This window comes from Carassius carassius, chromosome 31 (genome assembly GCF_963082965.1).
Source record: "Carassius carassius chromosome 31, fCarCar2.1, whole genome shotgun sequence".
Lineage (NCBI taxonomy): Eukaryota > Metazoa > Chordata > Actinopteri > Cypriniformes > Cyprinidae > Carassius > Carassius carassius.
This window is the reverse complement of record NC_081785.1, coordinates 24488442-24502895: the sequence shown is the minus strand read 5'-3', so window position 1 is coordinate 24502895 and position 14454 is coordinate 24488442. Positions and strand designations below refer to the sequence as shown.

Here is a 14454-nt window from a genome sequence, read left to right as displayed (position 1 = left end):
TTAGTTTAAAAGTAGACATGTCAGGCTTTCTATCTCTCTCCTGTCTCTTCTTTGAGTATTCACTGAGTTACGATTCATTTTAATGACATGACATGAAGATCAGCGCAGACAAAGGCTGCAGACAGCACACCTTGTTTGTTATCTTTATTTTATAAGTGCACAAAGTTCTGTTGTTATTATGTCTGTATACAAAAAAAAGTAGACCCTTTACAGATTCGATTGATGTATTGCTCTTATCTGTACGATTAAAACTAAAAGTGTAATTTAAGTTATTTTCGGGGTTATCAGGAGAAAATGACTCATAACACGTATACGCGTTAATCGACTCCAGAGGGTTAAATGAGATCCTAGTCCATGTTTTTCTTTTACCTATATCTTTTTAGTTTTGATTAATAATCGCTGTTATTACCCTATAGGATAAGTGATTTGAAAAATGTATGGATACAAATTGCTGTTATAGTTTTAACTATTCTAATAAGTAAATGTACAGAAATTTTATACACCCTTTGGGTGATTGAAAATATGGTGAAAAAGGTGAGGGGAAAAAAGGTGAAAAACTATTTTCTTAAAAACAAAAATACTTGTCAATCCTAAACACTGACAATGTGAACATTGACAGAGTAGTGCAGTAGAATCAACCTTTACATACAAACTGATTTCCTCACCTCTGCAATCATACGATTAGTGTCTCCTAAGAATAGCAAATCCAAAGCTTCCTCTTCATTGGTTGACTGTTGCAATGACAGGTTCTTGAGGTGAATGTTCTGGTCTGGATCTTCCATGATTGTCACCTTCCTAAGTCAATGACAAAATGTTAAGAATGTTAGCAAACAAAATATAATGTGAGTGAGGGAAGTAGACAATCATCAAATCAATGAACATCAGCTGTGTAACATCAGATTGCAGAGAAATACTGTACACATGGACATATACATCATAACTTGTGTAAGTGGACAAGAAAACTGCCTTTTTCTGTTATGCCTGCACATATCTCATATCTCCTCTTGTCTCAGTACAATCTGCTTACTGATGCTTATCACATCATTGGTTTGGGCTACAAGTTCCTCCTCACACTATCTATTACTCAGGTTGCCTGTGAGAGGACCTTCTCCACCCTGAAGTTAGTGAAGAACCATTTGAGAACCTCCCTCAGTCAAGAGAACCTTGAAGCATTCCTTTTGACGGCAACAGAGAAGGAGATTCTTATGGAACTTGATAAAGATGACATAATTGACGAGATGTCAGAGAGCAGTCTGTACTGGTGTACTAGTAGTGCTAATTACTTTGTTTACTCTTACTGGTTTGTTATGGCATTATTGAGTAAACATTGTTATCTGGGACATACATTGTCGTAGCTTTTGTTAAGTTTATATGTGTTTGTGTTTCTGATACTTTTGATATACTTAAGTTGGACATTGGAAATATATAAAATATAAATATTTAAACATGTGTATGTGTATCTTTATTATCCCTTCTTAAAATGTGTAAGCCAATTTTATATTTGTCTTTGGTGTGGTAGTATAAATGGTCTATTCCTAGTGAGTTTTTGAGGGTTTATTTATTTATCCATTCATATTATGTATGGTAGTCTACGTGTTACATCAACTAACAGGGTTAGCAGTTAAGCAGGCTGGTGGACACATAAATTTGGTGGTGGTGACTGCATTAATAGAGGTGGCCTGGGGTGGAGTCAAATTCCCGGCCTGATTTACTGTCCCAGTCCGCCACTGTATATGTATATATTTATATATTTATTTATATTTATATATATATATATATATTTATATATATATATATATTAGGGGTGTAACGGTACGTGTATTCGTACCAGACCGTTTCGGTACAGGGCTTTCGGTATGGTGCACGTGTGTACCGAATGACCGAATGCAATATTTTGTTTGCGGAACATAGGTACATTTTCGTGTTTCCAAACGAACATATTAAGTGGCGGAAGTCTCCGCGTTCAGCACAAATCCCGCCCTGCAGCTGATTCTAAAGCCGGTGACACACTGGCTGCATGGCGTGAGTGTGGCGTTTCTGCTGCGTGCCAGGAGTGTGGCGGCTGCTTTGCATTTTCTGTGTCTTTACACACCAGAATCGTGCCTGACGCGGCGCTGGCGCGCTGCTGCTACTGTAGGTGACATAGAGGGAGACCGCCGACAGACCAGGATCTTGTCTTCACGACAACAATATCTATACTTCATGTTGAGCATAAATATAAAGCCTACTGATAAAGGACACCGTCAACAGTATTGACATCAAAATAAACTATGTTTGACAGGTGGAATATGCCAGTGTGTCAACGGCCCAAGGTTTGAAAAGGCATCACGCGAGTGTGAACATCACTACAATTAGGAAAAAACTATTGTAATTGTAAATCTGAGCAGGTCTAAAAACTGAAACTGTTGATGCTGCACTTTACACTTTGGAAAAGTTATATTTTTTAAATATGAGCAGGCCTACAAGCTGGGATTGGTAATGCTGCACTGTAATCATAGTTATTTATTTATATTTTTCATTATATTTTATTATATGATATTGGTTTGAGACTGAGAGTATTTTATTTAGTGGAGAACTTTGCAGCAGTATTTTAATTTTTAGTCGTTTTTAATTTTATAAATATTTTATTAAAAACTATTTTTTAAAAGTGTAAACAAATTGTTAAAAAAAGTTTATAGTAATAAACAACCTGCAGTTTAATGTTTGCATTTCTTTCCCTTACTGTACCGAAAATGAACCGAACCGTTGACTTTAAAACCGAGGTACGTACCGAATCGTGATTTTTGCGTACCGTTACACCCCTTTTATATATATATATATATATATATATATATATGGGAGAGAGATATAGCCTCAAGAATATTTGTAATAATTATGATGATAAAAAAAAACTTTTATTGATGATTGCAGCTGGCAGGCAGCAGCATTTATTAGTCCAAATAAAATGAACGGCATTTTACATCGATGACAGACTATAGACTAGATTTGAAATGTACATTTATTGTCATAAGGTGGCAGCAGCAGCTGTGTGATCACTTGAAGCGATGTCTGGGTATGACATCAAATTACCACGAGAGTGACTTACCCCTTATTTACACTGAACGCATATGTGGAGCATTACGGCTCTAACGCGTTCACTCTAGTTAATGCTTGTGTTTACACTAGGGTATCCGTGGCACGTTTCAGAAGCATTTTCGCTAAAGATACAGTATGCACCTTGCCTATATTTGAAGCTAAGAGTGTGCGCTCGAATATACTCTAGAACCGCTCTCATGATACTTTGATGTCATAAACTGATCAGTCTGTGTCACAGTTACTCTTGTTTGTTGACTTCAGCTCAGCATTTAACACCTTCATTCCCTCCAAGCTGACAACAAAACTTGGAGGCCTGGACATTAACACCTCCCTCTGCAACTGGATTATGGACTTTCTGACCAACAGACCTCAGCATGTTAGGTCAGGCTACACCTGCTCCACCACCATCACACTCAACACCGGCGTATCTCAGGGCTGTGCTGAGCCCATTCCTTTACTCCCTTTACACCCACGACTCCAAGCCTGTGCATGGATCCAACTCCATCATTAAGTTTGCAGTGATTGGCAAAGTTTGGTGATTGGCCTCATCAGTGACAATGATGAAACTGCCTACAGGGAAGAGGTACAGCACCTGGCCACATGGTACGCTGACAAAAACCTGCTCCTTAACACCAGCAAGACAAAGGAGCACATTGTCACGGTGTCTGGTCTGTGTTTCCCTGGGTGTCCACTAGTGGTGTCACTTCCCCATAGACACCCCACTGCAGGCACTATATGTCCAGGGGTTAAAGTGGAAAAAATTCCTGAGCCTGAACTTTTTTTAGGGGGGGGGGGGGGGGGGTGTTTGGAGAGAAACTCCACAGACAGACCTAATTCAAATATTGACGATAATAACAAAAATACAGTAACAAGAACTTAAGTGCTTACAAAAAATTAAAAAAAGAATGAGATAGACATGAATCTCTTCAATGATTATGTTTGGCACCATTTATTTAAAAGTACTATGTCAAATAAAGTGTTTTCTTCTAAACAATAACAAGTGCTTAAAGTGCTTAAATAATTAAGTGCTCAACGTGCTCAAAGAACTGAACTGCTAAACTGAAGATTAGAAGTGAAATCAAGGCTATTATCACTTTTTTTTCTTGGATGTAACTCGCATGTTGATTTGAAACCAACAGGCTAGTTAACGCTTTTTTTGTCTTCTACCAGTTTTCTACACAGGGTGACCAGTGGCAGCGAAATTCTGAATGACAAATCATGTTCTGCTATAAATGTGTACAAACGTATTTTTTAATCGCAGACATGGTCAGTCATAGACAACGGTGTGTCAACTAATAGTTGCTCCCGGCTAGAGACCTGCACTTTTCCTTTGAACATGAAATAAATCCAGGTTTATTATTATTATATAATTTATTAGGCTATATAGCCTAATTATTATAGCTATATATTTTTTATTTACATTTCTTTTTTACTGTATTTCTATGTTCTAAGTTCCTTGTTCATGTTCATACTTTTAATTAAACGCAAATAAAACGAAACATTTGTTTATTTTCCGTTTCTTTTTTACATTTATATTCAACAGGGGAGCAAGTGAAAAAATAAAAGAGTAGCAGGCAGAATATGCAATGTAATAAAAAAAAGAAAAGAAAAACTGCTATACGTTTACCCGCGGGATTTTTCGGGCGGGAGCGGGAGAAAATAACAGATTTTTTTGCGGGAGCGGGACTGAAAAATCCCTCCCGCGCAGGTCTCTACTCCTGGCAACGTCGTGGTAAGTTTGAGTGCACGGGCAGCGGCTCTATGACCTGAGTCTGGTGCTGCGTTCCAGGCAGGTTTTTGAGCTCGTAATCACTATTTCAAACCACGACTAACGACTTTGTACCGTTCCAGGCAAGTCACGCCAAACTTTCTGAGCGCAAGAAAATTTAGCTAGATTATTAATTTCATTGCAACGTTACATTGTCCTTAAATCTATTTTTAACGTGTACCACGTGCATAAACACTGCATCCGTAGGCAGTGTTATCCGTAGGGGCTGTCACTGTTGTTTCGCGTGCTATGTGACGTCAGAACTCAGAGTACATCGATCTAGTACGAGTTCACGGGTGGGAAGTCACGGGTTTGACTGCCGTTCCAGTGCACTTTCACGGGTTTAAGGTTGGAAAAACACGGGTTACGGGTTGCCTGGAACGCAACATAAATCATAGCCAGCAAGCACTTTCTTACCGCTGCTGGCATACAGAAGCTTCCTCGAGCAAATCATGCAGAAACAAGCCCAGTGCTGTCTGTTTTTTGCACCAACTGCCAAAAAGCGCCATTTATTTTTGAGTCCTTTATCTATTGCTAGGAGTCTAGGACATCATCCCCAGGCTTCATAAATCTGCACTCCATTTTTTTTCTCAGACAACGCTAACGTGACATTGACGTATGGGCGTCAATCAAACTGTGTTGCAAGGACACGCCCTTCTCTGCTTCTGATAGGCTTGTAACGTTAGTTAAAGCTGCGTGACTCTCATATGATTGGTAGAAGAAATAAATTGGCTCGAAAATATTAAACTGCATGCACAGGCTCTCAAATATTATTATATTTTTTTCCTCACGGCCACACGCCGGAGATCCGGCACAGTGCCGGAATACTTTAAGCCCTGCATTTCCCACAAGCCTTGTCCCTTCATCACGGTTAATTGCACACCTGTTAATTGCACTCAGCTGTCTTCACTTTCATCGTCATCACCTGTCCATATATACCGGTCTGTTTTCATTCTGTTTCATGGAGTCCTTGTTTTCCGTCCCCTGAGTTTCTCGTGTTCCCTTGTGTTTTTCGTATCTCTTGTTCGTGTTTTTTGGACTGATGTTTATGACCTTTTGCCTGTTTTTGGACTGATATTGGATTACCCATTAAACACACTGCTTTTGGATCTCTCGTTCCTGTGATCAATCGTTACACTCATTGTGGACTTTAGGTAGAAGAAAGAAAGCACGCATGACCCCATCCACATTAACGGAATGGTTGTTGAACGTGTCTCCAGTGTCTCCAGCAATTCATCTCGGAGGACCTGTCCTGGACTACAAACACCTCCAGCCTGGTCAAGAAGGCTCACCAGCACCTCTTCTTACTCAGGACACTAAAGAAGAACCAGCTGTCTTGAGCCATCCTGGTGAACTTCTGGTCAAGTCAAGTCAATTCACCTTTATTTATATAGCGCTTTAAACAAAATACATTGCGTCAAAGCAACTGAACAACATTCATTAGGAAAACAGTGTCAATAATGCAAAATGACAGTTAACCTGTTAACCTGACCCTCCATAATGGGACTCACAGCTGAAAGTGCTCTACCCAACTTAAAACTGTAACAGTTTCACACTTCAGTGTGTTACAAATATAATTTTGGTGTCTATGGAAAGAAGACCCCTTGGGCTTTACTTTTTTCAACCAGATTTTATAATGCTCAAAAATATTAAAAGTTATAGACACTAAAATGCCTTGATTTCTTTTTTTACCACACTTAAATATTTTTTATTTGATATAAAAATACATGAAATCAGTCCTGGAGCAATCTAGAACAGTAATGGGTTGAAAGTCACATGTCTCATGCGTTTCTATTTCAAATCTGAATAAGATATAATGAAAAATTATACCCCTGCAAATATTTTTAGGAGACTTTGTCTACACGCCCCACCCCCCCAATATAAAAAAATATTTACCAACTGTATTGAAGGCTTCTACAAACTATTTAGTCATTAAACATACCACTGCATAATTTTTTTTCAATAATAAAGCACTAGACAGAAACTAAGACATCATATAAGTGATTTATTTGAGCACTAGAAAAATACAATAAGAATAATTTGAGTAAGAAAAATAAGAATAATAAGAAAAATAAAAAATGATTTAACTTTGTGAGCCAATTACAGAAAATCCTGAGATTGCTAGAAATGTAGCATTTACAATGAATTACAATGCAAATAAGTGTGATGTGCTGATGGCCACTTATACAGATGGTAACAATACAAATGCACCATAAAGTAAATAATTTTCTTCTCTTATCATATAGACGCGTTCGCTTTGATAGCCGTGATCATACAGTAATAGCGAGCTGATTTGCGCTGATTTCGACTCAAACAGATCATGCAGATACATTCACATTCAACATAAAACACACTCTCACATATATAAAACCTGTTGAAAAATAAAACAAAGAAAAAGGTGATCGCTAGAAGTTCTGCCTCCATCAGCTGACAGGTGCATCAGAGCGCGTCACGAGCCGTCACGAGAGAGCGCCAGAATTCAAATATACTATCTTTCATTCACTTTTTTTTGGTGGATCGTCTCATTCCGTTTGTGACACTGTACGCTGCAAAACCATGCCGTTTTTTTACTACCAAGAAGCAGTTTCCATATTCCATAACGGACATAAACAGTCCTGTCGCTGAAAAACTGAAAAGTAAAGAAAGGAATTATGATCCATATTACAACGTTATTGCTTTGTTGGACCAAACGTGCTCCATGAGATTACGTTCGTGGAACCTTACCTTTCTAACTAAACCGGGATTTAGAGCTGTGGATGTGTTTATGACTCGTTATTACGACTAATCTGGTATGTACTGCATTTCCATTATTCATGTTTTTATGTGTACTGCTTACACAAATGTAGCAAATACAGTCTTTATAAGCTTTCCATTGAAAAGCAGCGATCTGTCTTCGATGCTTGAGGCTTAGATCTTTATAATGATATAGTTTGTCGAGATTAAATTTGTCCTGTTTCATTTATTCTACTTGTGTTACGATCGGAACCCAGAGAAACGCAGGAGACGAGAGATCCAAATGCAGTGTGGTATTTAATGGGTAATCCAAATCAGAATCCAACAAGCAGGGGTCAAAACCATAAATCCATCCAACAAGATACCTGAGTGCAATTAACAGGAGTGCAATTACTGTGATGAAGGGACAAGGCTTTGTGGGAATTGTAGTGCCTACGGTGAGGTGCCTATGGGGAAGTGAGACCATAAGTGGAGACTCAGGGAAACAGAGACCAGACAGCGTGACATTACCCCCTCCTCCACGGAGCAGCTACCAGATGCTCCACCTGAACACAAGAAGAGACCAAGGAACACAGAGACCAGGAGGAAGGTGGAGTGGTGGGGGACCAGGGAGAGGAACGGAGAGCCAGGTAAAATGGGGAAACAGAGACAGGAAGTGCAAAAAACAAAAACAAGGAGCCCAGGAGGGAGTTGGACCGGCGGAGGATCAGGGGGAGGGACGGAGGGCCAGGTCCATAGATGGAAACAGAGAGAAGAAGAGCAAAACAAAAACAAAAACAAAACAACAACAAAACACAAGTCCAGGAAGGAACATAACGTTCAGTGGCCCAGGGCCGAACCGACAGGGCAGGAATCCAGAGAGGAGCAAGGTGGAATTGGAGCCATGCGGTCGAGACAGAAGCCCACCAGGGCGGCGCAGAAGACCACCGCATCTGTGCGGTTGAGACAGAAGCCCACCAGGGCGGCGCAGAAGACCACCACATCCGTGCAGTCGAGACTGAAGCCCACCCGGGCGGCGCAGAAAACCACCACATCCGTGCGGTCGAGACAGAAGCCCACCAGGGCGGCGCAGAAGACCACCACCTCCGTGCCGTCAGGGCAGAAGCCCACCAAGGTGGCGCAGAAGACCACCGCATCCGTGCGGTCAGGACAGAAGCCCACCCGGGCGGCGCAGTAGACCACCACCTCCGTGCGGTCGAGACAGAAGCCCACCAGGGCGGCGCAGAAGACCACCACATCCGTGCGGTCGAGACAGAAGCCCACCCGGGTGGCGCAGAAGACCACCACAGTGGGATCGATGACACAGGAGAGCAAGTCTGGTTAGGAAAGTCTGAAACAGAGCACATGAACAAGTTAAGGGTGGCCTCCGTGGCCATGACAGGATCAGTCGAGCGCTCAGAGAGTTCGGCTAAGACGTGACGAGGCTCTGGTAGTTCAGCAGAGACGTGGGGAGGCTCTAATAATTCTGTGGTGTTTACAATGGATTCAGGAAGATCAATGATGACTTGACTCTGCTCATGAAGATCATTGGTGACTTGACTCTGCTCATGAAGATCATTGGTGACATGACTCTGCTCATGAAGATCAATGGTGACTTGCATTTGTTCATGAAGATCAATGGTGACTTGCCTTTGCCCATGAAGATAGTCGGTGACTTGACCTTGCTCATGAAGAACACTGGTGACTTGCCTTTGTCCATGAATATCAATTGTGACTTGCCTTTGCCCATGAAGAACACTGGTGACTTGCCCTGACTCCGGAGTGTCAACAGTGACTTGCCCTGACTCCAGAGTGTCAACAGTGACTTTCCCTGACTCTGGAGTGTCAACGGTGACTTGCCCTAACTCTGGAGTGTCAACAGTGACTTGCCCTGACTACAGTGACTTGCCCTGACTCTGGAGTGTCAACGGTGACTTGCCTTGACTCTGGAGTGTCAACGGTGACTTGACCGGACTCTGGAGTGTCAACGGTGACTTGCCCTGACTCTGGAGTGTCAACGGTGACTTGCCCTGACTCTGGAGGGTCAACGGTGACTTGGCCTGACTCTGGTGGGTCAACAGGAACCTGACCTGACTCTGGAGGGTCAACAGGAACCTGACCTGACTCTGGAGGGAACCTGACTCGACTCTGGAGGGTTAACGGGAACCTGACCTGACTCTGGAGGGTCAACGGGAACCTGACTCTACTCTGGAGGGTCAACAGGAACCTGACTCGACTCTGGAGGGTCAACTGTGGCTCTCATCTTGTGCAGAGGCGATGGACAAGCGGCCATCTTGGGAAGTGGCGCTGGGCCGGCGGCCACCTTGGGCAGTGGCGCTGGGCCGGCAACCATCTTGGGCAGTGGCACTGGGCCGGCGGCCATCTTGCCCTGTGGCGCTGGGCTGGCGGCCATCTTGCGCCGTGACGCTGGACTGGCGACCACCTTGTGTTGTGGCGCTGGGCTGGCAACCATACTGTGCAGTGGTGCTGGGCTGGCGGTTTTCCTGTTTGCAGACCCCGGTCCAGAATCGGCCATCCCACCGGGAGAGACAGGAGTGGCTGGGGCATCCCACGGAAGCCGATGCTGCAAGTAGAACACAAATTCCCAGAAACTAAAAGCGTCCAACTGGTCCATTTCCCTTCGAGGCACCGGTTCATCCAGACCGGTGTTGAAAATGTCCTTTAGGTCCACATCATTGTATCCCAAACCATCTGCCAGGGTCCAGAACACATGTACCATAGCACCCATCTCATTCTTGGCGGAGGGTGGTTAATTTTATATATTTCGCCCTCCGCTCCACCATACTGGCTGGGGAACGGGAATGAAGTCCCACACCACTGGATCTCGACATGGATGGAGTCTGTTACGATCGGAACCCAGAGAAACGCAGGAGACGAGAGATCCAAATGCAGTGTGGTATTTAATGGGTAATGCAAATCAGAATCCAACAAGCAGGGGTCAAAACCATGAATCCATCCAACAATAAAAAACAGGGAAGGAACAGGAACGGGAACAGGAAACTCGGAAGACGAGGAAACACGGAAGGCGAGGAAACTGGGTGAAGGAATGAAAGGACTCCATGAAGACTAACAGAAAAAGACCAGTTAATATAGGCAGGGTAATGACTATCAAGTGAAGACACCTGAGTGCAATTAACAGGAGTGCAATTACTGTGATGAAGGGACAAGGCTTTGTGGGAATTGTAGTGCCTACGGTGAGGTGCCTATGGGGAAGTGAGACCACTAGTGGAGACTCAGGGAAACAGAGACCAGAGAGTGTGACCACCCATGCTGCCAGCTTGGCTTTCGGTCAGAAAGTCGACTAAAGTCTGCGTGCAGTCATCACTAAGAGTAAGGTGTAGTCTGGCGGTTAGGATGTTGTGTTCGATTCTCGCTTTAGAAGTGATTTTTTTATTTTTTTTGTGGGGAGGTATTAGATTTGTCTTATATTTTGAGACAAGGCCACCACCGTTACAATTTGGTGGCTACGGTGACCTCGGAATAAGAGAGAAACAGACTAAAATTTGCGTATATGCCATTTTTCTAATGATGTAGCAAGTACATCGGGTGTTATTGGAAGTGTTCCCGGTTATGGTTTAACAAATTAATGCAGCCTAAAAGTCCTTTAACGGATTTGGATATTAGAGGCATATTAGTGTGTTATGTGTAAGCCAGGCTAAAGAGATGGGTCTGAGATTTTCTCAGTCGATGGACGAAAGAGAAAACGTAAGTGCTCTAGCAGGAAAGTTCTCGCTGCGTCCACTGTGAGACCAAATGCTCGCTGGACAAGAAGAGAAAACGGAAAGAGAAAAATGAGTGCTTGACAGTGAGATTTTCTCACAATGCGTCCGCTGTGAGACCAAATGCTCGCTGGGCGAAAGAGAAAATGTAAGTGCTCTACCAAGAAAGTTCTCGCTGCGTCCGCTGTGAGACCAAATGGTCACTGGACTAAAGAGAAAATCTAAGTGCTCTACCGGGAAAGTTCAGCTGTAAGACTAAATGTTTTTTTTTTTGTTTTTTTTTTATCAATAAGGGTTCGGTGGGCTTTCTTAATGTGGAATCGGTTGATCCTGGTATAGCTATGGAAAGCATCTGAGGATCTTCTCCCAAGGGCTTGGATCTGCTGTTGGGAGAGACCTTTCTGGGCTGCTGAAGTTGGTGCCCCGATACGGAATGAGTGTCTTGAAAAATTCTCTACTGGAATGCCTGACTGTTGGAGAACATATTTGAGGTGTTTCTGGAACCAAAAACGTGTCACAGTTTGAATAGGGGTTCCAGAGGAGATTTAGCCTGAGAGTTTCTCCATTGCAAATATGCTAGAATTGACTGGTATGGTTGGATTGGCGATGAGAGGTTAAAAAAGTAGATGAAATTACCTTTTTTGGTTTGGTCGGTTTTACTTTGTTTGATCAAATATGGAATTGTTTCACCATCTAGTACTGATAAGTCTGAGATGGTGGGGTGGATTTTGGGTCGAATTTGGAAGTGATGGCGAGTTCCGAGCATCTAAGAAAACCAAAACAGGCTAGGATAAACAAGATATCGAGTGTGCGAGCAGTACTGATGGGCTGGTAGCCTGTGCGGAGGGCATAAATACATTTGGTGAGAATGTCTAGCGTTGTGGGTTGCCTAGCATCAGGACGGGTGGGCTGGGATCTTTGGTTCCCTCTGATCAGGAGGGAGGTTTGTGAATTGTTTATCTTAGAGGAAGGAGCGCCATACATCAATTAATGGAAAAACTGGATGCCACCCAAGTAACCTTTGATGGAACCGACTTGAAGGCCCTTAATGCTATTAGGTAGAAAATAAAAGAGGTGACTGAAAGAAAAGAAAAATCAGGGAAAGGCATGTTATAAGAGACATGGAATGTTTTAAAACATCTCCGAGCAGTCACATAGGATTGGAGGGTCCTGGGAGAAACTGCTTGGAAGATGTCGAGCGATGCGTCAAGCAGGGGTTTTAACGGGTGGGTTAGGGGAATATTAGTTCTGAATAGCGAGGTACTGGAGTTGGTTATTGATCCGCCTCTGGAGACAGCATCCTGAATTTCTGAAACAGAAAACGAGACAGGGAGTCAGCAATTTGGTTTTCTGACCCAGGGATGTGTTTAGCAATTATGATGAATTGGTCGCAAGCTGAAATCCAGGTGAGACGCCTTAAGAGTGGCATTAGAGCAGGTGAATGGGAACAGCCTTTGTTGTCACAATGCACTAAAATGCTACTAGCGGCCCATTCTTTCCCCCACAGAAAATCTGCTACTACGAGAGGGTAAAGCTCGAATAAAGCTGAGGATTGAGATAAGTCCTGGAGCTGACGTGGCCACGGAGCCGCCAACCAACGACCTTGAAAAAATTCCTTGCTCAGAAAAAAACTTTTTGGACTGTGAGGATGTGCGCGGCTGGGATGGCATTGGAAGGTGAGATTATAAAAAAAACGTCTAGCAGGTGAATGATGGCATAGTTGTTTGCCAAAATCCAGCAGATTAGTTTGTTTACAACTTCAGGTTCTATGAGGGCGGATTGAAGATTATTACATGTGATGTTTTGGGAGAGCTGGCATTCTAAACCTGGTTTAAAGCCATCTTTTAGGCCTGAAAGGCAGATAATGAGTAAATTCAACCTCCAGGTGATGAGCTAGTTCGAAGTGCATGCGCAAAATATTTACAGGAGTTGCCAAATGTTTTTAGTATTTTTTATTCACGGCTTTGTAAACTGGACATACGATGCAGGCATGAGCGCCACCATAGAAGCTACAGATGTGCATAACATTTACCCAAATTAAAATGATTACAGGGCTGTCTGCTTTCGTCGAAAGGGGATTCCTGGTTTGTGTTGGTGGTTGCTGCACGAGCCACGTAGCTGGCGGATTTAGCGGTGTTTGTTCCCGCATATGGAAGAGAGGAAGGGTTAACCTGTGGGTACTATGCAGTTGAGGGCGCCACTGACCTGCAAACTGCGCAAGCAATGTTTTTGCAACCTAAAAACACCCTGCTGTGGAGATCTGAGTCTAGTGCACCCCAGTATGTGCACAGGTTCCACTGTGCAACTCGCATGGCACTTTAGGCTGAAAAACATTTATGGTACGTGTAGAAATGCCCACCCGCATAGGACAGCGCGAGCTCGGCTATGATTGCTTGATAATTGTCAGTTCGCGCCGCCTGTGGGGGAAAGCAGAACAGATGGATTTCAGTGAAACAGGAAAAAGCAGTTGAAAATTCAGAAAATGAAAGAACACGAGATGAGTGAGCGTTTGTGTTTTTCAGGGTAACTGAGAAATCACTGCAATCTATTTGGTGGTCTGGTTCCGCTGTGGGGAGTAGAGAGAGAAGAGAGGAAAGGTCTACATCCGCACCTGAGAGGATCTTTGCGTGGATACTTTAGGATACTGGTTGTGACGGAACGGGCATTGGAGTTGCTGTGAAGAGAGAATAGGGTGATTTAGTTTGTATGAGAGAGCTGGGAAGGGTATAATCTGGGGCTGCAAATGTCGGCGGCAGCAGCCTCACGCTTGGATGAACTTCTGTGGCTTGAAAAGGAAAGTTAGTTGGAGGGTATGAAGGGAAGGAAGGATTAAAGGATGAAGTGTGGGCTTGAGCTGCAAGCGGAGGCAGGCCTGCAGTTGTTTGAGCTACTGGAGCTGCAGGCCACTGGAAGTGGGCAGGGTTGTAACCTGGTAGACGAAATTGTTGACATGGTTGGGCCTCTGCTGCTAGCAGCGACAGCCTCGCGATAGTGTCTGCAACAGGAGCTGGAGGCCACTGAAAAGGAAAATTTATAAACAGTTATGAACAGCGAGAGTATAAAACTGAGTGGCTGTGGGGAGGCCATTGGGCCTGGCTGTATGTGGCACTGCGGCACTGCGGCAGCAGAAACCATGGTGGAGGGCTGGGTCTCATCGAA

General features: G+C 43.4%; 1 protein-coding gene across 1 annotated transcript in view; it reads right to left on the bottom strand.

Moving 5' to 3' along the window:
• kif6 (kinesin family member 6) overlaps positions 1-14454 on the bottom strand; it is a 306561-nt gene that overhangs the window by 260721 nt on the left and 31386 nt on the right. The window contains exon 6 of the mRNA XM_059519411.1: positions 666-795. Coding sequence (XP_059375394.1) covers positions 666-795 — 130 coding nt within the window. The remainder of the gene's footprint in view (positions 1-665; positions 796-14454) is intronic.